General features: G+C 39.6%; 1 long non-coding RNA gene and 2 gene segments (V, D, J or C); all 3 read right to left on the reverse strand.

Moving 5' to 3' along the window:
- Positions 1-529: 529 nt before the first annotated feature.
- On the reverse strand, positions 530-13,929 carry LOC115642378. Its single transcript, XR_003998187.1, has 3 exons — positions 13,157-13,929; positions 12,965-12,973; positions 530-540 (listed from the first exon to the last, which is right to left on the reverse strand). It is a non-coding gene; the product is annotated as an uncharacterized LOC115642378 (long non-coding RNA).
- On the reverse strand, positions 6,064-18,438 carry LOC115642337. The segment is given in 6 exon segments: positions 6,064-6,327; positions 7,745-7,861; positions 8,310-8,378; positions 9,650-9,928; positions 12,151-12,299; positions 18,400-18,438. Coding segments are annotated over 4 exon segments (594 nt in total).
- Positions 18,120-25,000, reverse strand: LOC115642342. The segment is given in 5 exon segments: positions 19,721-20,723; positions 21,820-21,935; positions 22,913-22,966; positions 23,672-23,947; positions 24,741-24,990. Coding segments are annotated over 4 exon segments (441 nt in total).
- Positions 25,001-25,706: the final 706 nt, after the last annotated feature.

Consider the following 25,706-nt stretch of genomic DNA (forward strand, 5'->3'; position numbering starts at 1 on the left):
AAAGGATGTTTTGACCGCATCAGAATGAAATGTTCCATATTTTTCTGAGATGATATTTGATCTGCACCTTCCAGCAGGAAGTTTTAATTCTGATGAAACAGCATTTTCTGACAGAAAAACCTTCCACTGGAATTGATTGACCAGCTCTAGTTTATACCCTTAAAACCTGTCAGACCTCTAACATAATTCTGGGTGTTCCCATTATTCATATTGATGTCCAAATCTTTTTTGAACATTATTAATATCTTGACCAGAATGGTGCCTTGTGGCAATGAATTCCACAGGATCATTACCTAACCCTACCAATATGATATTCCTGCTCTCAGACTATACATGACTGAAATTTATTTGAATGTCTGATTTCTACTAAGCTTAACTGAATTGAGTATCCAAATCCTTGAGGCGAACTTGAAAAAGGTTTCCCAAATTCCATCGTAGCTTTTATAAGTCACGTACTTTGTCATACAGTTAATGTAGTGCTTGTCCAAAGGAAAGTTTCTTCAGGTCTCCTTTTAGAACACAATTATCTCATTCCGTCTTCTTTTTAAATTGGAGCAACCTGTTCACTGCACCCAGCAAACTGCATTGTCATTGCTCGGCATGCAGAAGCACCAGCCAGCTGACAAGATGAAAAACTGAAAGAAAAATGAAGAAATGTGCCTTGTGGTATAAGCAGAGGATAATTGTTTTTCCTTTGACCTATTTACTGGAATTGTTCAATTTAAAATTTTGCTAGCAGAAAAATTAAGGATTTCACCAGCAGGGGGCAAAAGAGACCACAGAAAGAAATTCATTCAACTCCACATGGGTGGTGATAAGAAATTTTACACATTATTTGAGATATTGATTCCTCTCTACATTGAAGTGCATAATTGAATGATTGGCCAGATCTGTGCTGGCAGGTAGAATCCAATGAGCTAAGCCCTCTATGGATTTTTCAAGCAGCAGGGAGGGATAGCTCAGTGGTTTGAGCATCAGCTAGCTAAACCCAGCATTATGAGTTCAATCCTTGAGGGGGCCAGCTGGGGAAAAATCAGTCCTTGGTCCTGCTATTGAAGGCAGGGGGCTGGACTCAAGGTTCTTTCCAGTTCTAGGAGATAAATACATCTCCTATTATTATTTACAACAATAGGGTTGTGCTGTGTAATGTATTTTGCTAAATGGTTTAGTTTTATACAAAGCTATTGATTGATTTCCATTTCACCCTCTCTTCATCTTCTTGTTCTCAGTTCCACCCCTCTCCACAAACACACACAGTCACACAGTCAAAAACAAACCAAGTCATAGATTCAGATATGCACAGTCACCCCTACTGACTCAGATACCAACACATATTGTTGCACTGACAGACACCCAGGCTTACACACATTCACAGCCACAAAGAGGTATACACACTCTCGTGCAGTTTCTCATTTACACACACACTTTTGCACAGTCTTAGTAACATACATAGACAATCACACAACTGACAATCTACATACACACCCACAACCTCACACAAACACAAACTCACTGCCACATACGGTGCTACACATAAAGAGTTACACAAATTTACAATGTGGAGGCACACACATATACATACACACATACCCTAACATCCACATGTACGCACACCCACCAACTTGCATGCATATGCTGTCATAACAACCCACAGCCACATATTCATGTATACAGTATATACATACAGTCATCACACATATAGATACAAGTCCGTCACAAAGATACACACGGCCACAATCACATACAGGCATGAGTAGGTATAACTGTTTATTTATACACAAATGTAAACTCACATATCTACAGAGACACTCACAGAGAGAGACATGCACATGCAAATGGACATGGTGACTTTCGATGACCTTAGCAGAAGAGTGATCCCTCGCCTGTAAAGCTGTCACCATAAATTGGCTTCCACAAACTCATGAGGTAAAATTTTCAAAATCGCCTAAACTGCTTCTCATCCTAAGTCCCATTTTCAAAAGTGACCAAAGTTCTAAAGAGCCCTAGATTCATTGAAAGCTAATGAGTATTAGGCTCCTAAATTTCCTAAGTGCTTTTAAAAACGTTACCCATAGTCCTCTCCCTACACACCCTCTACATAACCTCACATAATCACTCAAACACAAAACTATGCTCCTTCTTCCTGCCATAATCTCTGAGAAGCAGAGGTCACAGAAGGTTTCGAGCTCTTATCTACAACCATGAGCAAGAGCAGAAAATTAACTCAGACACTTTTGCTAAATAATTTACTGCTAATGCTATTTTGTAAGTTGTCTCAGTTGTAAACTTCTTTCTTTCTTTGGTCATGGGCCCTTATCGGTAAACTCGCTTGCACTCCTGTAAGTCCACATTAAAGTGACTGGTGGCAGGACGTTGACTCTGGGCTTACAGCAGTGTAACTGGCACCTTACTTCAGGAGGTTCACACTTCCAGCTGCATTAATCACTGTAGCCAAGGAACCACTTATCTCCATGCTCGCTAGTTATTTATTCTGATTTCCTGTAAAATTTGTTTCGCAGGCAAAGGCTTCCTGTGCCACAAAACATCACAGACCCCCTCAGTCCTCAGGGTGAAGATGGGAAACAAAACAAAGCTAAGCTGCAATTTTGATACTCTGCAAATGGACCCAGGTTTATACTGGTACCGCCTGGTTTCCAACAAAGCCCTTCAGCTCACCCTCTGCAGGGGTAATTCAAGCTCGTTTGATGTTCACTTTGTCAAGGAGCGCTTTTCTGGGAGGGGGATCATGCCAGAAAAGCCTTCCACTTGCTGATCTCTCCTGTCCTAGCTGACGACAGTGCTACCTAGTACTGCGCCATCCACAGTGCTACCGTGTGTCTGCAGGGCTCTGCAGTAACTGCACGCTTGTGTACACATGTAAATATGTGTCTGGAAAGGTAGGCCTTGTGTCTGTGAACTGAGACTCTGGTCTCTTGGTTCAATTCTTGGCTCTGCCAAAGATTCCCTGTGTGATCATGGACAAGTCCCTTCCTACAGGGTTTTCAGAATTTAGAACTTTGTTTAATTGCAGTCTAAATCCCTTGGGTGGTTTTCAAAATCTCAGCCTCCAAAGGCCACATGCACAACGAGGACAATGATATTTCCTGTTTTCCACCCTTTGTCTATTTACAGTGTAAGGCCTTTGGGGCCTGGGCATGCTCTTATGATGTGTCTGTACAGCACCCAGCCCAATGTGGCCTAGATATGGGTGAGGACCACTAGATGCTATCGAAACACACAGAGTAATAACATCCGTATTAGAGATTTCTTGTCTGTGTCAGAAAACAAAGTGACAAAACAAAGTATCCCAACTATAATGCTATTCCCAATGCAAATTATACTCTCCTCTTAATGATTAACTTTACCTCAATACCTGACCCTATTCCTCATCCCACTCGTGACTCCCCTTCAAAAATGTACGTGCTTTAGTTAGAAAACTTTTAACACACCTGACACTAGTGGGAGCTCTTCACCTATCATCTAGCTTTCAACCTAGCCATCAGAACAGAGACTTCTCATGTTCTCCAGAAACAGAGGGATGGATATTCATCTGTGTAACTACTGATTCTAGTGGAACTATGGCCAATTTATACCAGCTGTTGATCTGACCTTTTGACTTCAATGGGGCAAGTCTGATTTACACCAGTTGGGGGGCCTGGCCCATTGGTTCCAGTGGAGCTATGCTGATTCACACCACTTGAGGATCTGGCTCCCAGTTGCACTATGCCCATTTTCATCAAGTGGGGAACTGTCCCAAGCTGTCTGAATGCTTTTTTTAAAAATGCGTTTGGTGGCTTGTAGCATATGACTTATTTACAGTGTGAAACCATAGCCACCTAGCTTATCACTGGTTCTCCACTTGTAAGGTAACTCCCTTCTCTTGATGTGTCAGTATATTTATGCCATCCGATGAAGTGGGTATTCACCCACGAAAGCTCATGCTCCAAAAAGTCTGTTAGTCTATAAGGTGCCACAGGATTCTTTGCTGCTTTTACAGATCCAGACTAACACAGCGACCCCTTTGATATATTTATACCAGAATCTGTAATTTTCACTCCATGCATCTGATGAAGGGGACTTTTTGCCCACAAAAGCTTATGCTCAAATAAATCTGTTAGTCTTTAAGGTGCCACAGGACTGCTCATTGTTTCTATTTGTTCTAATGGAACCATGGCCAGTTTATACCAGCTGCTGATCTGACCTTTTGACTTCAGTGGGGCAACTCAGGTTTACACCAGTTGGGGGCCTGGCATATTGACTCTGGTGGAGCTATGCTGGTTCACACCACTTGTGGATCTGGCACCCTGACTTCAGATGCGCTATAGCCATTTCCACCAGGCGGGGATCTGTCCCAAGTTGTCTAAATGCTTTTTAAAATAATGTGTGTGTGTGTTCTTATTTGCAGTGTGCAAACACAGCCCTCCAGCTTCCTTCTGCTACTCACTAGAAGCTGGCAGGGCTTCGGGGTGAGAAGTTGGTGTGAAGCGTAGCATGTGGACAGATGTGTCTCTAAGATCCAGGTTACCACAGCAACCTTCTTCTTTGTCAGACTGCCAAAAACCCCTTGCCTCCTTGCAGCACCCGCCTGTTATCAGACGGCAGCAAAGAGAACAATATTTGTGTGTGTGTGAACTTTGAATGTCATTCGTTTCTCTGTGACTCTTATGAAAATGGCCGGGGGGGAGAAAAACAAAGCTGGTTTAAATTGTTAGAATTTTCAAAAAAAATATTGCTGCTAGTTTGGCAGGAAATCAATTCATAATTGCCATCTTTGCTTTAGATTGTATATACTTTGCAAATTTTGGACCTCTGAACATTCACAGCAAAGCATAATTTGTAGATAGAGAAAAAAGACCATAAGCAACAATTTTTAAACTGAGAAAAGGAAATACTTTTTGCACACAATGAGAAATTAGCTTGTGGAACTCATTGCCACAAAAAGTCATTGAGGCCAAAAGCCAGGCAGCTTTCAGAAGAGGACTGGACATTTACACAGAAATTAGAATGTGCCTTTATAGCAGTAAAGATTTGAAAAACAACAGTGTTCGAAAAGAGGTAAATCCTCATAGTTCAGGATGTGAACTAAATTTTAATAAGTGAGGTTTAGGGTTAGGGTTACTACATACATTTGTCATATGTAATCAAAATAAGAATACAAGTAAAATTTAAATAGATCAGTCATTTTAACTGGGTTTGAATTTATTAAGCCATAAAATAGATTACAATAGAATATTAATGTAATATCTGATAAAAAAATTCCATTAAAACATTTTCATGGAAAACTGGGTATTTAATTAAACAAAATTTTACATTGGAAGTGTCTGCTTTCCTTGAGAATTTTTGTGGTTTATTTTTTGTTGGAAAGCCAAAAACTGAAAAATTTCATCTGAAAAACAAAAGCATTTTGATTTCAGCAGTTTTTTGGCCAAAGAATATTTTAGTGTTTCAATTCGGTTGAATTTTGCCACTGAAAGTTTTAATGAAAATGTTTCATTTTTGTTAAAACTATTCATGAAGAAAACAAAAACATGGATAAATCTAGGTCCTAAGAGGCACTCTTCACTTTATATAATTCTGAATAAAAATCCAATTATATTGAAATTAGCTTTTCCATATGTCTGTCATATGTACGTAAAATAAAATGAATCTCTTTAATTGGGTTTGACTTCATTAAAACATAAAATAGAGTTGAATAAAAATCAATGTAATACAGTTAGCACAAACAAACAGTAAATGTTGCCATTAATACAATTTAAAAAATATGACATTTAACTGCATCTGTTGAAACTAGCATTTCAAATATCTAGAAAGAGCTGATTTATTCAAAATTAAAATATACTGGAAAAAATAAAAGAAAAACTAAAAGTGCTGGAGGGAAGTAAAATAAAATGAAGAGCTAGTCAAAATTTTGGACAAAATAGTTTTAATCAAAAAGTGCTTTTATTCAAAAAATATTTTTCTCTCAAAAAAGTCATTGTTCAAATATTTTAAATTTTTGTGAAAATTTTCACAAAATGTATTGAAAATGTTATTGAAAAGTATCAAAATATTTATTTGTTCATTTGCTAAACACCAGGTTTTCAGTAGACTAAAATTTTTGATAATTATTTCAACAATATTTTCAATTAAAATTCAGTTTTTTGTTATATAAAAATTGAGTGGAGATTTTTGGAAAACACAAAAATTGGCTCAATTTTGAACCCTCCAAAAATTCCAGCTTTGAAATTTTCATTTGATTTTCATTTTTTGACCAGCTCTAATAAAGGGTAAAAGCCAATGAATTATTTGCTATCTTCTTCAAATCATTGCTTGTTCCCTTCATCCAACCTGTAAGAAAAAGAGCAGTTCATGATTGTTGTGATGTCTCATGGGTCAGATTCTTCCAAGTATATTCACATCAGTGCTGGACCAGAACCCACTCAAGTTAGTGGAAAGTGTCCCATTGAAGTCAATGGGTTTTGCATCACCTCCTTCAGGTGGAATTTTCAAAGAACTTAGGGGAATTAGGTGTCCAAGTGTTGTATATTTCCAATGGGAGTTGGGCATCTAAGTCCTTAAACATCCAAAATAGATGAGACAGAGAAGATTATTCTCCCTGTTTTACGGGTGGAGAACCTAAGCCCAGAGGAACACAAAATGGGAAGAGCCTTCCTGGGTGATCAAATCCAACCTCCTGCTATCCCAGGCACTGCCATCACATAATCCCATTAATAAACATGCCAAACTCCATCTTTAAACTACTTGTTTGCCCGAACTGCTCCTTTTGGAAGGCTGCTCCAGAACATCCCTCCTCTGATGGTTAGAAACCTTCTTGTACTTTCCAGTAGAAATATATTCATGGCCATTTGTTCTTGTGCCTGCCCTGCCCCTTAGCTTCGATCAGGGATGGCTCTAGCTTTTTTTGCCACCCCAAGCACGGCAGGCAGGCTGCCTTTGGCAGCTTGCCTGTGGGAGGTCCCCAGTCCCGCGGCTTTGGTGTACCCACAGCCGAATTGCTGCCGAATCTGCGGGACCGGCGGACCTCCCACAGGCATGCCATCAAAGGCTGCCTGACTGCCACCCTTGCAGGTACTGGCTGCCACCCCCGCAGCTTGCTGCCCCAGGCACGCGCTTGCATTGCTGTTGCCTGGAGTCACCGCTGGCTTCAATAGCCCTTTGGTGTTTACCCTCCTGATCAATCCAATCCCTTGTCAGCCTTCATTCTGCTAGGCTAAACAAGACACACTCTTTTAACCTCCTCTCCTCCCATAAGATATGCCCTCCATTCCCCTGTTCAACCTAGGAGTTTCTCCACAATCTGTTGCCATTTGAATGCAGAGAGATTAATTCTGAGATTTTCCAGGGAATCTAAAACCCCTTTCAAAATTCCATCCTAAGGGACCGGTTTTTAAAGGTATTTTGCCACATGAGGATGAAAATAGGGATTTTCAAATGCACCATGGGGGTTAGGTGCCTGCTTCTTTTGAAAAACCTGTTAAGTGCATATGTGCTTAAAAGCCTTTAAAATATGGCTTTGTCTGTCTTGCCTAAATGAATGTAGGGGATACCTGGACTTGAACCCAGCTCTAAAACCTAAAATCAGTGATTGAACCTCAAGGCCTAGTTTCTTCATTAGTAAAAGAGGATGGGAGGGCAGACAATGGAGACTGAACAAGGTTTTTCCCCTATGCGTAGTGCATACCTCTTTGGAGGACATAAAAAGGGTCTATGCACTGCATAAACCCCACTGACCCTCAGTTCTTACCTCAGAAATAAAGGTATCTAGTGACCAGGAGCATATTCAAGGCAATGCTTTTCGTTAGCAACACCCTCAAGCCCAGCACAGTGATAGACAGCGCATTCATTTTCTCCATATCTTCACCTGCAAAAGTGCAAGAGAGATTGTGGCTTTGAAGTGGTAATTTGCTATCAGCACAAAAACAATGTGGTAAACAAACAGATACAGTTTTGCAGGTGTAGAAACAGTGCAGAATGTGCACTGGAAATCTGACTCTAGGATAACAGCTGTTCAGTGCAGCTGACAAAGGACAATTTTGCCCTAAATGTGATGATTTTACATTATTCAGAGCACTAATAGTTTTCAGTGAGTCAAGCCACATTTTGGGCCAGATTCTTAACTGGAATAGAAGCCAATGGAAGTTACATGGATTTATATCAGTTGAAGATCTGATCTCTAAGCTTGATTCACCACTGAAATACAAGTTGACACTGGTGTAACTCCACTGAAATCAATGGGGTTACAATGATATAAAACTGGAATAACTCAATAGTGAATCAAGCCCTAAAATTCCATGCATTTTCAAACCAACCTTGAAGGCTAGGAGTTGAAGTCCTGCAGACCTCCATCAGGCTTGTGGTAGGTCCAGGAGTTGTTAAAACTGAAGAGAAAGAAAATGAAACACAAGTGATTCACAAAAGCCTTTCATGATGAACAAATGAAATGTCTGAGATTTTTGCTTCAGTTAAGTTTCTGGACCGAGATCCAGTTTCTTAGCCCATATAAACAGCACTTTCGACTTTAGTGGATCCACTCCAGTTAACATCAGCTGGGACTGAAGACGAGGCCCTGAAAGATTATCTCCCAATTTGTATCTATTTCACTTATTTAAAGAATATTAAGAGGTGATGTGCTCGCACTCTAAAAGTACCTACACAGGGAGAGGATTTCTGGCATAGGAAACAAAAACAGAAGAAGATCTAGGGTAAATTTTTCAACGTTTTTTAAAGGTATTTAGCTACCTTGCAGCTAGGCTCATAAAGGGATTTTCAAAAGTGGATATCAGTAGAAATTAAGAATCTAGGTCCATTTGAAAAGTCTGTTAGGTGCATCTATAAGTGACTAAATAGCTTTTAAAAATTGTCCCTACTTCACTTAGGATCCTAAGTTGCATTTTCAAAAGGGATATAGGCATTTGGAAGCCAAAGTTTCATTGAATGTCAGTAGAGTTTAGGCTTAAAAAGGCCAGATTTGAAAGGTAAGCAACTGAAGATGGAGGTAGGGATCCAGTCGTATTTTTAAAAGGGAATAAACAGGTTAAGAGCCTAAGTCCCATTGGCTTTCAATGGGATTCAGGCATCTAACCTATTAGATGCTGTTGCAAAATCCCACTAGAGGCCAATATTTATCTTTAGACACATTAATACCTTTGTGAATCGGGCCCTTAGGTACTTTTGAAAAGCCCTCTCCAAGTCAGTAATGTCAGACTGGGAATATTACCAAACTTCTGTACAGTGTGGGTAATTAACCTGTGGGTGTTACCAAGGGAGGCGATAAACTCATCATCACATGGAGTCTCAGATTTTCAAAGATGATTAGAGGATGAGAGCAGCTAATTTGCAAATCCCTTATGCAGATTAAAAAATCTAAACTGTAAACTGGACACACAACATTGAGAATGGATGTCTGCCCACAAGTGCTAACAAACAGGGTAGGGAAGACTCATTCTCTTCACTGCAAGAGCTGCTGCACGGAGTTATCTGGCCTGGGTTCTGCAGGAACTCAAATAAGATGATCATAATGCTCCCTGCTGGCCTTAAAAACATATCCTTAGCTTTCAATGAAACAGCAATGGTTTACAGGAGGTGAGCAGCCCGTCCAGTATTAAAGAATTTACTAGGGGTCATTCTTCTCTGACCCATAACACCATACCTGCTGCTCTCTCCGATGCTAGAATTGTATTAATTTTTTGGTTGTGGTGTTGTACTGAGCAATGCACATCTTGGTTCGATGTAATGTTGACAACCTTTACAGCATGGTATTTTCTGGATGAGAGGACAGGCTCAGTGGTTTCATACAGAACAGGGGCATCAGCATTCATGGACATCTTCAGTTCAGGAGGGTAGAAATCCTTTGCTAAGCAAGCAGTTGAACCACTGGAGTCTGCAGACTTCAAAATCAAGAGAGAAGGCTGAGAAGGTGTTGGGTTATCTGAAAGGAGGAATTGATCATGTTGTCATGCATGGCAGTGCAAAAGCTCAACTCTGAATGTCACGTTTGTCATGAAAAGAAATCTCACAGGACATTTTAATGATAGGTGCTGAGGTTAAGGTTAGGAGTTAAGGGCATAATGGCCAAGATCTTTTAAATTGATTTGTAATTTGGTGGGCTTCAGTTTTTGGCTCCCCAATTTAGGACACCTTAAGGAGGCCTCATTGAAAATATATGCGCCATCCACGCTCTGAAAATCAGTCCCACTTATGGGATCCCAAGTTGGGCACCCAAAATTACTAATCTCTTTCAAGAATGAAGGGCTAAAAGTCCAAATTTAATGTCTGCAGCATCTTCATATATACGTGCAGAGTTGGTAACTGAATTTCTACCTAGGCATTTTCAGGTTCAGTTCTCTGATTTCATGAAAAAATTCAACATTGAAGAAAGAAAATGTGTTTCCTTCTATCTGAATCTAAGAACTGGCTTCACCAGTAAAAATCTACCTTCTTTGCATCACTCCAGCAACCCAAAGCAGCCACAAGCCCACTGTAATCAGACAGTTAAGATGGCTTTATGTCGCTGCGGAGCATAAAACAGCTTGGGCTGTTGGTGGGGGGTGATATATCAATTTGACAGGAAACCTCTTTTGAACAAAAGCACATTTTTGTTCTATGATCATCTGCACGCCAGATATATTTTCTATGCTGCAGATCTCCGATGCATGAAGTGGTCCAAGTTCTGCTTTTGTTTATGCAGATGTCTGTCTATTGAATTTAACGTGGTAATGTGCATGCAATTGTGGGTGGAATTTGACCCTTTGATAGCAAAACACCCCGTGAAGTTGCTAGGCATTCCACCTTTATTACAGAGATCAGGCGATGTATCTTCTTATATGAAAGTGACCTCTAAGGACCTTACAGCTATTCATAAATTGGGCTCTGGCCCAACTCAAGTTAAAGTCAAAGAAACCCATTTTTTGAAAATAGGCCTGTGAATAGGCCTGTGAATTAATGAACTTTTAGCACCATTTTACACATTGGAAACTGAGGCATGGAGAGATGAAGTCACTTCACCAAACCACTCAGGGAGTCGATCCAAGAGGAAGTTTTTGAGCCAAGATTGCCTTAGTCCCAGTCCAACCTCTCTTGTGTTTTCTTTTCCTATCTGTAAAATGGGGATAATGGTCATTCCTTTTCCCTACAACTTTGTCTAGTCCATTTACATTAAGATTTTCAAAAAGCTTCCAAGTGATTTAGGAGCACAAGTCCCATTGGTTGGGCCAGGATCTTGATTGTTGATACTGGGTGGAAGAAGAAGAAGTAGACGTGTATTGAATGGCTAAGCAAAAACTAAAGGAGGAAGTGACAACTCTTTGAAAACAGACAAAGGGGCTTCCCAACATGGGTGAATAAGAAAAATGTTCAGGATTTTACCAGGAATCTAGTGAGAGGAAACTTGGATAAATTAAGAAATTATTTTTTTTGTCTGCGTAATAAACCAAAATGCTCACACAGAGAACAAAGAGACTATGGAATATGCTCCCTAGGAGAGTGGTAACTATATCAATTTATATTAGAAATCAGAAGTACCTGCTATAAGATGTCAAACCATCAGCCAAACTGGAAGAGAGTTTTGTGTTTTGTCATGGGATATAAATATGACACAGCAACCTGACAGCAATAATTCCAGAGAATGTGCAAGCAAAGAATGAGCCCAGCAAAGAATGAACTGACCCAAAACTAAACTTCTCTTCTTAACTCCAATCATGTCTTCACGTTCTAATTGTAATGGACCAAATCCTTAGGTACTGTAAAGCCACAGTGTTCCATTGACCTCTATGGAACTGTGCCAGTTTACATTAGCTGGGGATCTGGCCCACCCACACAAATGGTGTTACAGAGGATTCATGCCCTCTAGGGATCTGGCCCACTGACTCCAATGGATCTACAGCCAATTTACACCAGTGAGGTGTCTGGCTGCAGTGACTTAGTGAAAGAATGCTGGGTCAAAGCTGCTGAGGATCTGGATCCATTTTACTAAAACATAGTTCCCTAGACACATAGTTATTTGTAATCATGTAAAGAAGCCTTCATAAAACAAGAATGTATAATATTTAGATTTTAAAAAATTAATACATTGTGATTTTTCAGATTATAAGAACATATAGACTATAAGAATTCTCTTTCCATAATGTTAAAATGGTTTACTCAAGAACTTACTTGGATCTACCGTAACTTTTGTCCCAGGAGAGTCAGAGTCCACAGTGATACACTTCTTTACAAAGTTGTCGTCTTTCTCTATGACTGTGGCAGGGTATGAAGGGAGGTGACTTCTCAAAACTCCGTTCATTCCAATTTAATTCAGTTTGCTGCAGCAGGAAGGATCAATTTTATTGAGCAAAATAAAGTATGCTCCTAAAAAGCTATCCAAATATCTTTACATCTCCTTGTTGAGTGTAGTAAGCCATTGAATTGTCAGACCAAGCAAAGGAATGTGCAAGATAAACATTAATCTTTTTTAAGTAGCTAGTCCAGTTCTTTCACATACACATTCACGACACTCCTAGGAAAAGTGACTGTTCTTCCCTTCTGTGCCTTGTATTAATGCCTTTACCCATTCCAAAATAAAATATCTGAGGGAAGATTTTCTTAAAAAGTTAGTTGAGTCATTTCTTCCATTTGAATTTTTCAAATTAACAATAAAAAGCCAGGCTTTCTGCCTCGTACCAAGACCACAGTATATTCATTTAGAAAATATTAGATCAAGGGTAAAAAATTCAAAACTATCTTAGACTAAGTATCATTTTTAAAAATGACATAACACTTACAGGGTCACATTTTCAAAAGCACCTAAGTGAATTAGGTAGTTAACTCTCATTCATTTAAATGGCTGTTAGCTGCTTAAATTGCTTAAGTGCTTTTGAAAACCCTACTAGATGCCTATCTGCATCTTTAGGAGCCTGAATACCTTTGAAAATCCCACCAGGCACTTATCTGCATCTTAAAGTGTCTAAATACCTTTTTGAAAATGGACCTTAGATTTCTGTCAGTCATTTGTGTCTTTTGAAAATTTTGCCCCAGAACTTCCGTTGCTATAAATCAGCACAGCTGTGGTGAGGTCAGTGGAGCTCTGCTGATTTATACCAGTTGAGGAGCTGGCCCATCCCTCAAAAATTATTTAGTTTAAAAGTATCAGATAGAATTACAACTGAGCAATTTGTCTTACCTTGGGAGGGTCTTCCAAAATGCTTCTAATACTGAGATTTTAAAAATGAAAATGTTTTTGAGACTCTCAAAGCCTTTTCCTGTGGATTTTAAGATTGGGGGTAGTTCCTCATCTGCTGTACATTGCCATAGCACAGTTTACACCAGATAAGGAATCTGTCTTTTTAGTTCCCAGTGTGAGAAAGAGGAAATCGAATCTGCTACTCATGGGTAGAGAATCCTGACAGTCTGTGGTTGGTGTAACATTCTCTAGACCAGTTCTATGATCTGTCATGTGAAGTTCTGGAAGCAATGTTCCCACGCTGTGCTGCCTCTTTTGATACATATATTCTGGAACCAGATTAAACAAACTGTAAATTCAAAGGCTTTTCTAAAACATTTTCACACTAATATACCCAGAGACTTTTTTCTCTGACTCTGAACAAATATTTGCTCTTAGCTGGGACACCCAAATACATTGATGAGAAGAGACATGCAAAGAACAAATGCCAACAAACTCTTATTGAAAGGAAAGAATTCAGGAGAACTAGAGAGGTGAGATTATGACTGAGCTAAGTGTAAGGCTTGATTTTCAAAGATACTTAGGCCTCCCTAAGTGCCTAAGTCACTTTTGAAAATGGGACTTAGAGACTCCTAGATCACTTAGTACTTATGAGAAACATACCCTCATGCTCCTTATACCTCATTTTCCCAGGTATACAAGCTTTTGAGCTTCACCAGGTGACTGACAGGAGCACTGTGAGGATAAATATGTTAAAACAGAGACTATGGTAATGTGACCCATGTAAATACCTTGGATAAATTTTCCAGGGAGCATACGTGAGTTCGGCACCCAATTCCTATTGGATTTCAATGGGATTAAGGTGCCTAAATGACTTTTAAAATACCCATCTTGTTGTTTGTGGTAAAATATTTGATTTTCCGAACCTCACATTAGAGATCTGTAGCGAGAAAAGAATGCATAGATATCTCCTGTCTTCACAATCTGAAATGGTTAAGCTTCCAGTTCTGTTCTTCCACCCTCTTCCCAGCTCTTTGCTTATATTGTGCCGTACTTCTCAACTAATCTCATTTTGGATGGCATTTTCAAAGATGTGAGTTGGGCACCAAACTTCTTAGCTCCTTTGAAAATCCTAACCATGTGGCCAGATTTTTCAATGTACTTAGATGCCTAAAGATGCAGATAGACATCTAATGGGATTTTCAAAGGTGTCTAAATAGGCTAGATGCTAAATGGTTTTGATTTAAATAGCAGTTAACTGCCTAACCTACTTACACTTTAAAAATCTCACTAGGGCCTGCATCCTCAAAGATACTTATCACCTGACTCCCACTTGCATCTTTACAGATCTGCATATATTGGGAAATCTGGCCCATGAAGAGTATGGTATCGTGGTTAAAATTAGCCCCTAAATTATCAGCCCCAATTTGCATCCTAATGTATAAAGCAAGATAAAATGCAAGTCATCATTTTAGAGTCTAAAAAGACCCATTTTTCTAGTTCTTAACTTGCATTTTTCAGTAAAATGCAGTGTATAAGGCATTCACATTCGCATGTGCCTATTCATTGCACCTCAAACTCTGAATAGATGTGAATACAAATGAACTTTCTCTTACACAGATGGACCCAGGGTTTCTTTAATTTTTTCCTTTCTTTTCCTTCAAGAAAACTGGAATTTCTCTGCTTTTTTCTACCATGATTTTCTGGCTTCTACAGCAGAATCTCCCCCCCCAACAACCACAAGTCCAAAAACAATGAGGAGTCCTTGTGGCACCTTAGAGACTAACAAATTTATTTGGGCATAAGCTTGTGTGGGCTAGAACCCACTTCACTGGATGAATGAAGCAAAAAATACAGGAGCAGGTATAAATACATGACAGGATGAGGTTTGCTTTACCACGTGTGAGGTCAGTCTAATGAGAAAAATCAATTAACAGCAGGATACTAAGGGAGAGAAAATAACTTTTGAAGAGGTAAGAGAGTGGTCCATTACAGACAGTTGACAAGAAAGTGTGAGTAACAGTAGGGGAAAATTAGTATTGGGGAAATTAGGTTTAGGTTTTGTAATGACCCAACCACTCCCAGTCTTTATTTAGGCCCAATCTGATGGTGTCCCATTTAAAAATTAATTCCAGTTCTGCAGCTTTATGTTGAAGTCTCTTTTTGAAGTTTTTTTGTTGAGGAATTGCCACTTTTAGGTCTGTTATTGAGTGTCCAGGGAGACTGAAGTGCTCTGGTCCTGGTCCTCTATGTTGTTTGTTTGTTTTAACTGAACAAAGCACAGGTAAGACTCTGTATTGTTTATATTAGAAAACTGGGTAGATAGAGGCCTGCACAGGTCATATCCAATATGGCAAAGCCCCCAATCCTTGCCCTCTTGTTTAAGAAAGCCACTAACACACGGTGTGTTCTCTCTGTCCCCTCTCCCATGTGGACACATCCCCACACATCTTCCAAGACCTCCTTTAGCCCCCATTTTGAAGCACAATTAAGTTCCTTTGATAGGAGTCCCTACAAGGCCAGGTGGTGAGAGGCCTTGGTTTCTGTTGTCCCCTGGAGACTTAGATTGGATGGAGCAGGGGAATGAAGGCTGCACACGGGGGCTGGGGAAAGGTGGTACTAGGGGAAGGAATCCCAAGACCCAGAGTCAGGGAAGAAAGTGGATGGAAACAGGTATACTGTTTCTATTGTTAAAGCTGAGCAGATTGTCTGAGCTGGTTTCTTTTGGGATTTGCTACTGTTTAGGTCTTCAGCTTCCTTGGCAGAAATCTTCTGCAGTAAAACCCATTCTTATCGGAATTCCGAGTGCCCTGTGCACATTGTGTCCAACATGCAGTAATACTCAGCAGCATCCTCAGGTCTAACATTAGTCAAGTGCAAATGCAGCAGGATGTTGGGATTGTCCCTGGAGACAGTGAATTGACTGTTAATAATAATAATGATAGGAGATATATCAACTGCCTAGAACTGGAAGGGACCTTGAAAAGTCATCGAGTCCAGGCCCCTGCCTTCACTAGCAGGACTAATTACTGATTTTTGCCCCAGATCCCTAAGTGGCCCCCTCAAGGGTTGAATTAACAACCCTGGGTTAGCAGGCCAATGCTCAAACCACTGAACTATCCCTCCCCCCGTTTCACTGAAGCAGCATAATTTTTTGTATCTCTGGCCCAATAGCTAATGGTTGATGCTCATTCCAGGCGTGATTCTGTACTGGTTCATCCCATAATCACCAAAACTGAATCCAGAGGTTTTGCAGGAAATCCGGAGAGAGTCCCTGAGCATTTTAACTTCTCCACCAGATGCCACACATTCTAATTTTGACTGACTCCCTAGATAGAAAAAAAAGAGACATTAAGACTTCTCTAATAATACTTGGGCATCTCCTATGTCCATAGGAATTAAATCACCTTTGAGAACCAATAGAAAGGATGCAGTCCGGAGCCATAATAGCATATTTCTGATTCTGAGGAGAGTTCTCTGAGGAATTTGCTGTTAACTGCACAGACATAGGGGGATGCAGATTATCTAGATTTTCTTTCCAAGAGCTGCAGAGTCAGGCAAATTGCTCGTTTTAAACAGGAAGTTCACTTAGGTATTTTGTACGTTCCATTTTATAAAAATCAGATGAACTCCAGCCCAGAATAACCACCATTTTATACACCACAATTTGCTGTTGCTTGACTGAGGGGAAAAAATAATAATATTCATGGAAATAACAACAGCTGGGCTCATTTTCACATGGGCTGACTACTTTGCCTTATGTTGCATCCTGGTCCCATCTTCCTTTTCTTTTCTTTATTTCATTTTTTATTATTTTATTTGGTCTGTTCAAGACGTATACTGCTTGGGACAAGGTCTGTCCGTTACTGTGGGTCACATTGTGATCCTTTTACATTTGGTAGTACTTTTTCCAAAAAGTAGCCACCTTCCTTCAATGGAACTATTCAACCTGATTAAGGGTATTGCTGTCTGGTCCTGTATAGTTTTTATTAACAGCCCAAAGCACAGGTACTAGTATTTATTATTTATATTACAGTAACCACTAGGTAGACAAACAGAAGAGGTGGGGGAGGTAATATTTTTATTGGACCAGTTTCTGTTGTTGAGAGAGAGAAGTGTTTGAGCTACACAGAGCTCTTCCTCAGGTCATGTAGCTCAAAAACTTGTCCCATTTTCCAACTGAAATTGGTCCAATAAAAGATGTGCATTCATCCACCTTGTCCCTCTAATATCCTGGGACCAACATCCTACGACAACACTGCATACAACCCAGATAGATAGACGGGCACATCCAGTGTGTCAGAAACACCCAATCCTTGTGCCTTGTTCAAGAAAAAAAGATGTGCATTCATCCACCTTGTCTCTCTAATATCCTGGGTCCAACATCCTACAACAACACTGCATACAACCCAGATAGATAGACGGGCACATCCAGTGTGTCAGAAACACCCAATCCTTGTGCCTTGTTCAAGAAAAACATAAAACCTCCTATATTCTCTTTAACTCCAGTCCATGTTAGAGACATCCCTCCACATCTTGCAAGATTTCCTTCTGCCCCATCATACAGCACTCCCTTTGGTGGGAGTTGTTGAACAGGAGTGTGGGGGAACTCCAGCACTCAAGGGGACAAGAAAGAGCTGGTGCCAGGGGAAAAGAAAAAGTTTCTTGGTGTTCAGTTCCAGAGAAAGAAAGTAGATGGAACAGGTAACCCTGTGCTGTGGTTAACACAGAGTGGATTGACTCTGCCAGTTTCTGTCAGGATTTTCTAGCATTGAGGGCTTCAGCTTCCCCAGCAGAAATTTGCTCCCTCAACAACCACACGTCAAGGTTCTTGTCTGAGCTCCCACTGCCTTCTGCACACTGTGTCCCACGTGCAGTAATACTCAGCAGAGTCTTCAGGTCTCAGCTTAGTCATATGCAAATACAACAGGCTCCTGGAATTATCTCTGGAGATGGTGAATCGCCCTTTCACAGACTCAGAATAATATATTGTATCCCCGGCATTGCTAATCGTGGCAACCCGCTCCAGTCCCATCCCAGGAGCGTGTCTGACCCAGTTCATGCCATAGTCACCAAAGCTGAATCCGGAGGTTTTGCAGGAGATCTGAAGAGAGTCCCCAAGCTTTTTAATTTCTCCACCGGATGCCACAAATTCACTGCTTGTCTGGACTCCTGAATGGAAAAAAGCAGACCATAAGACTCATATGTAAAAGAACCTCCAATGTCTTTAGCAATTAAATTACCTTTGAAAGTGAATAGAATGGATATGAAGCTGAGCCAGTATTTCATCTTTCTGATTGTAGGGAGAGGCCCCAGGGGGTTGGCTGGTAACTGCATGCACCCGCAGGGCTATGGGATGTGTCTCTGAGAGCTGCAGGATTGGGGACTAGCCAGCGCTAAGCAGGAAATGTGGCTATGCAATTTGGACATTCCCCTGGTTTATAAGACAAACGAACTCCACCCCAGAGTGAGCTGAGTTTCAGAGACTGGTTTTCATGCTGTTTAGCTCTTCGGTGGAATGTACTAAGCACAGATCTAACAACAGGTGTGTACCTAAACTCTGCCCACTTTGGTTCGTGCTGTAGCCAGTTCCACCTCCCTTTTCCTGCCTTGTCTCCTTAGACTATAAGCTCTTCAGGACAGGGGCTGTCTCTGACTCTGTCTGTGCAGCTCTCAGCATAATGGGACCCAGATCTCAGTTACTTTGGGTATATTCAGTGTCCACCATCAGGCAACGTTCTCTAGGTAGAACCATAACAGACCTGATAAATAATGGCGCTTGTATTCTGGGTTTCTTACTCAGTCTTCCTGGACTGAAAACTCCTTGGGGGATAGAGGGCCTCATTTTTCTGGGCTGAAAAGACCTGATTAGAACCAGGAAGAGGCTGGGATTGTAAAAATGCTTCTTGGATTTAGAAGCACAATTTCTATTCCGAGTCAATGGGATTTGCATCACAAAATCCCCCGTGTGATTCTGCAACCCTTTCGCTCCTTGGCAAACTTCTCCAGCTCCTTTGTGCTAAGGCACCTCAGCTCTGCCCAGAGTGGACTGAGGGTTAGGCTTTTGGTTCTGTGAGTAGTTTATTCTTCAAAATACACAGATTCAAGTCAACGAAATTTGTTTATGGATGTGGGTCAAATTCAGCAAATAGTTGCAGTCATAAAGGGGGTGGGGGGGTAACTTTCCCAAAAAAGTCAAAATGTTTCATTTTGGGATTTTTGACACAAAAAGTCAAAGTGTTTTTTTATCAGAATTGTGTTAGGTAGATTTAACTATTTTAAATAAAGATAAATAACACCTCAAACTGAAATGTTTCATTTCAGGTCAAATAAATCATTGTATTCAACCCAAAACATAATGTTTTCATTTTGGTGAGAAAAACTGAAAAACTTTTCTGTTATTATTTTTCAAACAAACACTAAACCAAAAGATCATTTTCCCAGCTTTAGTCCTAAATTTGCTGCACTCAGATATTTTTTTTAATATTCACAATTAATGGGATTCATGAATCTCTTTATTTTATGAATTTCCTTCAGTTAGTTACACAATTTGCACATCTACATTTACGAGGGCCAATAAGCTCATACCCAGAACAATCTGCTTTTCATGGACTCTGGTTAAGAGGGAAGAAACATCATTTTATTCATGTAGCAAAAGAAAAAAAAAACTAATTTCTTTGTTTTCATTTTTTAAAATTGTCTCCAAATCCCATTCCCTCACTTCTGCCTTTGCCCCACATCTAGTCCCTCCAATGAGCAGCCAGACTGGAGAAAGGCCTTGTATCCTACTCACACACCCCAGCCAGTCTCTCTGGCTTCGGGCAAAATCAAACCAACACCCCCCAGCTGGGAAAGGTCTTGTATTTCATTCCCCACCCACGGAGCCAGCCAGTCTCCCTGCCTTGGCACAGATCGGAGCTGACACCCCCTAGAGAGGAAAGGCCCATATTCCATTCCCTGTTCCCTCAAATCAGAAAGTCTCCCCCGCAGCATGAAGCTGGATTGGACCTAACACCTCTGGAGGGAAAGTCTCTCTGCCATTTATAGGTTAAAATCATTTAATATTGTTAAAAGAAACAATTCTTGTTGTGCAACAATTTATTATGCAGGCAAATGCACCAAAACACAAAACATTGCTTTCATATAAAAATAGGAAAGGAAAGTACATGAATGAAAAACATCGGAAGACATGTTTAAAAAGACCATCATCTTTCACAGTCAGCTCTTCCAAAAATTCTTGCACAATCAGTATAAGTTAGCAGTCAAACATTCTATTACTTTTCTAGCCTAAGAAACATGGCAGATTTGAATAAAAGATGGGCTGTTCCCCCCCCCCACAAGGTAAGAAAAGATTTGAGGGAATACCAAATCTCCTCCAGTCTTAACTCCGAAGTTGTTGTTGTAACTCTACAATTGTTATTCAGTTACCAAAATTAGCTTGTTAAAAATTTAGTCCTAGCAACAACAAATGCTGACTAATTGTCAGTATCAAAAGCAGTATATATAATTAAAGTTGATAGAAATTTAGCTTTATTTCTCAGGTCCGTCCTCGCTCCTTCTTGCAAACCTAGAACAACAATGACGTTGTTAATAATTATTATGTTCATTTATTTTATTACAGCAAAATTATTTGGTCTTTTCCACATGGCAAATCCCAATTACATATTCATCATACAGGTGCTGAAGTTATATTGACATCTGTGGGACTTTCGCAAGTGAACGAATTACAGAATGAGAGTTTCATAGGCCAGAAGGGAACATTATGATCAGCTAGTCTGTCCTCCTGTATAATACAGACAATAGAACTTCCCCAAAAATAATTCCTAGAGTAGATCTTTTAGAAAAGCACCCAGTTTTTTATATTTCAATTGTCAGCAATTTGAGGCAGGGACTGTGTCTCTCATGTGTCTGAGCAGTGCCCAGAACATTGGAGCCCTCATCTGAGCTGTCCCTATACTAGGCATTAGTACATTACGAATAAATATGAACAGCCACACTAGAGACAGGAGATCTCTGATTAAATCAGGAGCCTTGAGAGATGTCCTGCCACTTCACAGAGACAAGGTGGGTAAGGCAATATCTTTTACTGAGCCAGCCTCTGTTGGAGAAAGACCGGAAGAAGAGCTCTGTGGAGCTCCAAAGCTTGTCTCTTTCACCAACAGAAGTTGATCCAGTACAAGATTTTACCTCACCTGCCTTGTCTCTCTAATATCCTGAAACCAACACGGCTACTACAACACTGCAAACCACTATTTCATGACTAATGGTAGCAACTGTGTGAGTGCTATCACTCTAAGTTACTTTATGACATCCTTTAGTGTAAAGCTTTCGGATACCTTCTGTGAGGTAGGGGAATGCTGTTATTCCCATTCTACAGATGGAGACCCAAGACAGAGAGACACTAAAGGCAGAACATTCAAAAAAACATAAGTGACTTGCTCAAGCTGACACAGAACATGGTAGAGCCAGGAAGGAAACCAAGCCCCTACCCATGAAACAATTCTTCTTCTTCTATGTCTTCTCTTCCTGCTAGTATAGGCAGGACTTAGGCATGATGATCTGCCTTTTCACTAGCATGTTAAAAAGACCTGCCCTAGCCGCTGTTAACAGACAGTAGTGCGAAAAATGCCAGAGCCCGGTCTGCACCGCAAAGTATCACATACCTCAAAGACTAATCTTGCAATCATGAGCACATTGAAGATGATGCTCTTTGCAAGCACAATTTCCAAAGCCAGCAGAGCCGTGGATAGTGTCTTCACACTTTTCTCCTCATTCTTGTCTACAAAATATGAAACAAAGTTGTGGGTTCACCATGAAAATTCATATTAGCGCAAAGCCAAATAGAATGATGAAAGATATTTGTGTGTGCGCGCGCATGTGTATAGGTTTGTCAGAATAAAATTTTTATTTTTCAATATTTTAGACAGATAAAATCGTTGATTTTAAGTATTTTTTCCATTTCTATTGATTTAATTTTTTCACAATTGTATGAAATTAGGGGTCAGACAATTACCTAATAATGATAGATTTTGAGATTCAATAAGCTTAAACATTAAAATGCAGTTTGTCAATATCATATGTCAAAATATACAAAGTAAATACCCTTAAGTCAAACTCTAAGTTCTCAAGCAGCATTTTTCCTATTTTGCTTTGTTTAATTTTGGAAATTTCCATTATTATCAGTAGAAATATTTTTGTTGTTGGTTTCTGTATGTGAGGTGAAGCTGATATTTATGGACCTTTACAGGTAAAAAATTGAATTCTTTCAATCCTTCATATGCTAGAGAGAAGGAAGATTAAGGATGGTAGAGCTAGTCTTGCAGCTCTCTTCTGTGATGCAAATGATTACAGGAGAAGGAGAATTTGATGAATTGTCATTGATGTTAATGGGAAATGGGCACAAGCAGAATGAGTTAAGAACATGCAGTAGCAATAGACCATAGTGGAGATCTCCCCCCCGGCCCCAGTCCTGTGCCATTGACCTCAATGGACGGAGGACTGGACTCTCAGAGCTAGACTGCAGGATCCCTGCTCAACATTGCTGAACACTTCCTCCCATTCACACCAGTGAGACTATTTGAGTGAGTAGCTGCTCATCAACACAAGTAAAGGTTGGACAACCTGGTCCTATGTTTGGTACATTTAAATTACCAGACACAGCAAGGGCCAGATTCTCAGCTGATGTTGAAGTCAATAGTTTCCCCCCCATCTTATAAATTGCCTATAAGCAACAGAATCATTCATTTGGGTACTAACCTTTGAGAGTAGAGTTTGAAATGTTGCACGGTTCAGGAGCAGGAGATGTGAAATCTAAAAGAAAGACAGTAAACTGCACCCAAAAGAAATGACGTATGTAGATATATAATAATCTCACGGAACTATTTGCAATTCAAGAGGGTGGGAATTCACACTATGCACAGTTCTAGCCTGGTTCGTAGTGCTGTGAAGTTAAGGGGTGTCTTTCCCTCTGAGGAAGCATATTAGCCCTTGAGTTTTTGGTACAAAACATTTTCTTACATAAGAATTTTATGTAGGATTTCTTTCAATTTCCTTTGAAGCAGAATACTGTCAGGAGTCGGCAACCTTTCGGAAGTGCTGTGCTGAGTCTTCATTTATTTACTCTAATTTAAGGTTTTGCATGCCAGTAATATATTTTAACATTTTTAGAAGGTCTCTTTTTATAAGTCTGTAATATACAACTAAACTATTGTTGTATGTAAAGTAAAGAAGGTTTTTAAAATGTTTAAGAAGCTTCAATTAAAATTAAATTAAAATGCAGAGGTCGCCCAGACCAGTGACCAGATCCCGGGCAGTGTGAGTGCCACTGAAAATCAGCTCTCGTGCCACCTTCGGCACACATGCCAAAGGTTGCCTACCCCTGGTATAGAGCATACAGAGCATTGGAGTAGATGAATGATCTGATCCGTTCTGGCTTTCCCTATGATCCTATGTGATAAATAAAATTTTAATTCATATCAAAGATATCTTATTCAACCTTAAACCCAGAAAACATACCTGGCAGCTTCTCAGCTGTTTGGGTTTTCTTAATAAGTTTGCTGTTATGTTGAACAGAGCAAGATACTGGTTCATTTGAGAACAACTTGGCAACTTTGACGGCACTGTATTTCCCACTAGATGTGAGGATAGATGTTGCTTCATATATAGTTTGACTGTCAGAATTCATGAATATCTTCAATTTCTTAGGGTAGAAATCTTTCACCAGGCAAGCAGCAATGCTCTCATTTTCTGACTTCATAATGGAGACAGAGGGCTCAGAAGGGGGTTGATCTCCTGGAAAGTTAATGCTGTGTTTGAAATTTAATTAGAAGATGATAATAATGATCCCTTCTGGACTTAAAAGCAATGAATATCTTTGCCCTATGCTTGGATAGAGAGAGTACCTATTTGATAAGTACATGCTATAGACTTCTTTTAATCCAAACTTTGATAAACTAGACTGATTGAGCTTTTAAGTCTCATTTGAAGACAGGATTTCAAGCGAGAAGAAGAAGAAGAACTTAACAATGGGGGTTGTGGGGAAAAACAGAATATGATCATTTCATTAGAAGTTGTAGCATAAAGGAGAAAGAGTTAATATGGCCCATACAAGCTTAATTCTCTCATGTCCTAACTTTTGAGTGCTTGATTCTGCAGTCATAAAAATGCTTTATTAACATGATCATATGAACTTAATTTGGATGTTGAAAATTTCAATAAAACATTTTGAAACTATCACAGTGGAAAAATGAATTCATAGTGCAGAGCAACACTCACCATTTTTAATATATTTTCCATGTAATTTCTCTCTTGCTAGAAAGAAGGAATGTCCATTATCACTGAAAGTCAGTCAGAAGATGTTATACTATACTCACAAATTTCCAGAAACACTTATTGTCTCTGGATCCAAAGCGTGTATTGCTTAAAACCAACACTATAAGCACAGACAATAAGAATCCATGCATACTCCCAGCCTTATTTTTAATCTCACCTTCAATATGCCTGCAAAAAACTTTAAGAAATTTCTTTTTCTTAAATTTAAAGTTTTAAAATACCCTTTCCTGAGAATTAAGGTTCAGTCACTTACTTGGTATTAGAGAAACTTTGGTCCCTTTAAAGACAGCCTCCGAGATCACAGTGCTATACAGCTGTGCAAGAACCTCTATAGAGAAAATTGAAGGAACTGCTAGGGTTACTTTATGTTATTCTGAGTCTGGGTTGGATTATTCATCTCCAGTTTCTGGTGTAATCCTGTGCTCAATAAGAAAACTTTTCTGTGCAAAAGGTGATTTATGTTTTAGCTGCAGAAGAAGAAAATAAGCTCAAAAAGGCATGATTATTGTTGTTAATTTCAGCCTTTAAAATTAACCTATGGAAACCTTTGAATTGCAAAGATTTAAAAAATATTCAACTTTCTACACCCTGAGGCAGAATCTCAGTTGGTGTAAAGGGTCCGGGCATCTTTGAAACCAAAATGCAAATTTACACCAGCTGAGGCTCTGTCCCTCAGAGTGGCCCTATTAACATTCAGTGGGTCTACTACAATGCATAAACTGAAACACATGTTCAATTTCTGTACAATCAGGACCTTACAGAAGAATTTTGATGCTTGACTCCCAAAATTTTCTGCTTTCAGAAACAAATTTCGTGCCTCAAAGACAAGATCTGCCAGTGGGTTGAGAAGGATTAATAAAGGGTCCCAAAGAACAGCAACATGTCATGTGTGGGATCATGTAGTAAAGCAACACTCTGTTCTGAGAATAATACAAATGGATATGGATGTTTTACTTCTTTAATTTCACTAGTGAGAATAAAGCCCAGCTTAGAGTAATTAGCCATGTGCACTCTACTGCGTATAAAGAAATGTGCAACGGTAAAAGAAGTATTGAAAATATTGTTATTAAACCAGCACAATAAACTATGTATAATAGCTCCCATTCCCTTCACAACAAACGAAAAACAAGGGATTTCAATGAATCAATCGTAATTAAGATTTTTTTAAGAAAAACTTTGTCAAACATTTTCCCAGCCCTTTCTTCTGTCTTTTCATGTA

The sequence above is a fragment of the Gopherus evgoodei genome, unplaced genomic scaffold, assembly GCF_007399415.2.
Source record: "Gopherus evgoodei ecotype Sinaloan lineage unplaced genomic scaffold, rGopEvg1_v1.p scaffold_39_arrow_ctg1, whole genome shotgun sequence".
Taxonomy (NCBI): domain Eukaryota; kingdom Metazoa; phylum Chordata; order Testudines; family Testudinidae; genus Gopherus; species Gopherus evgoodei.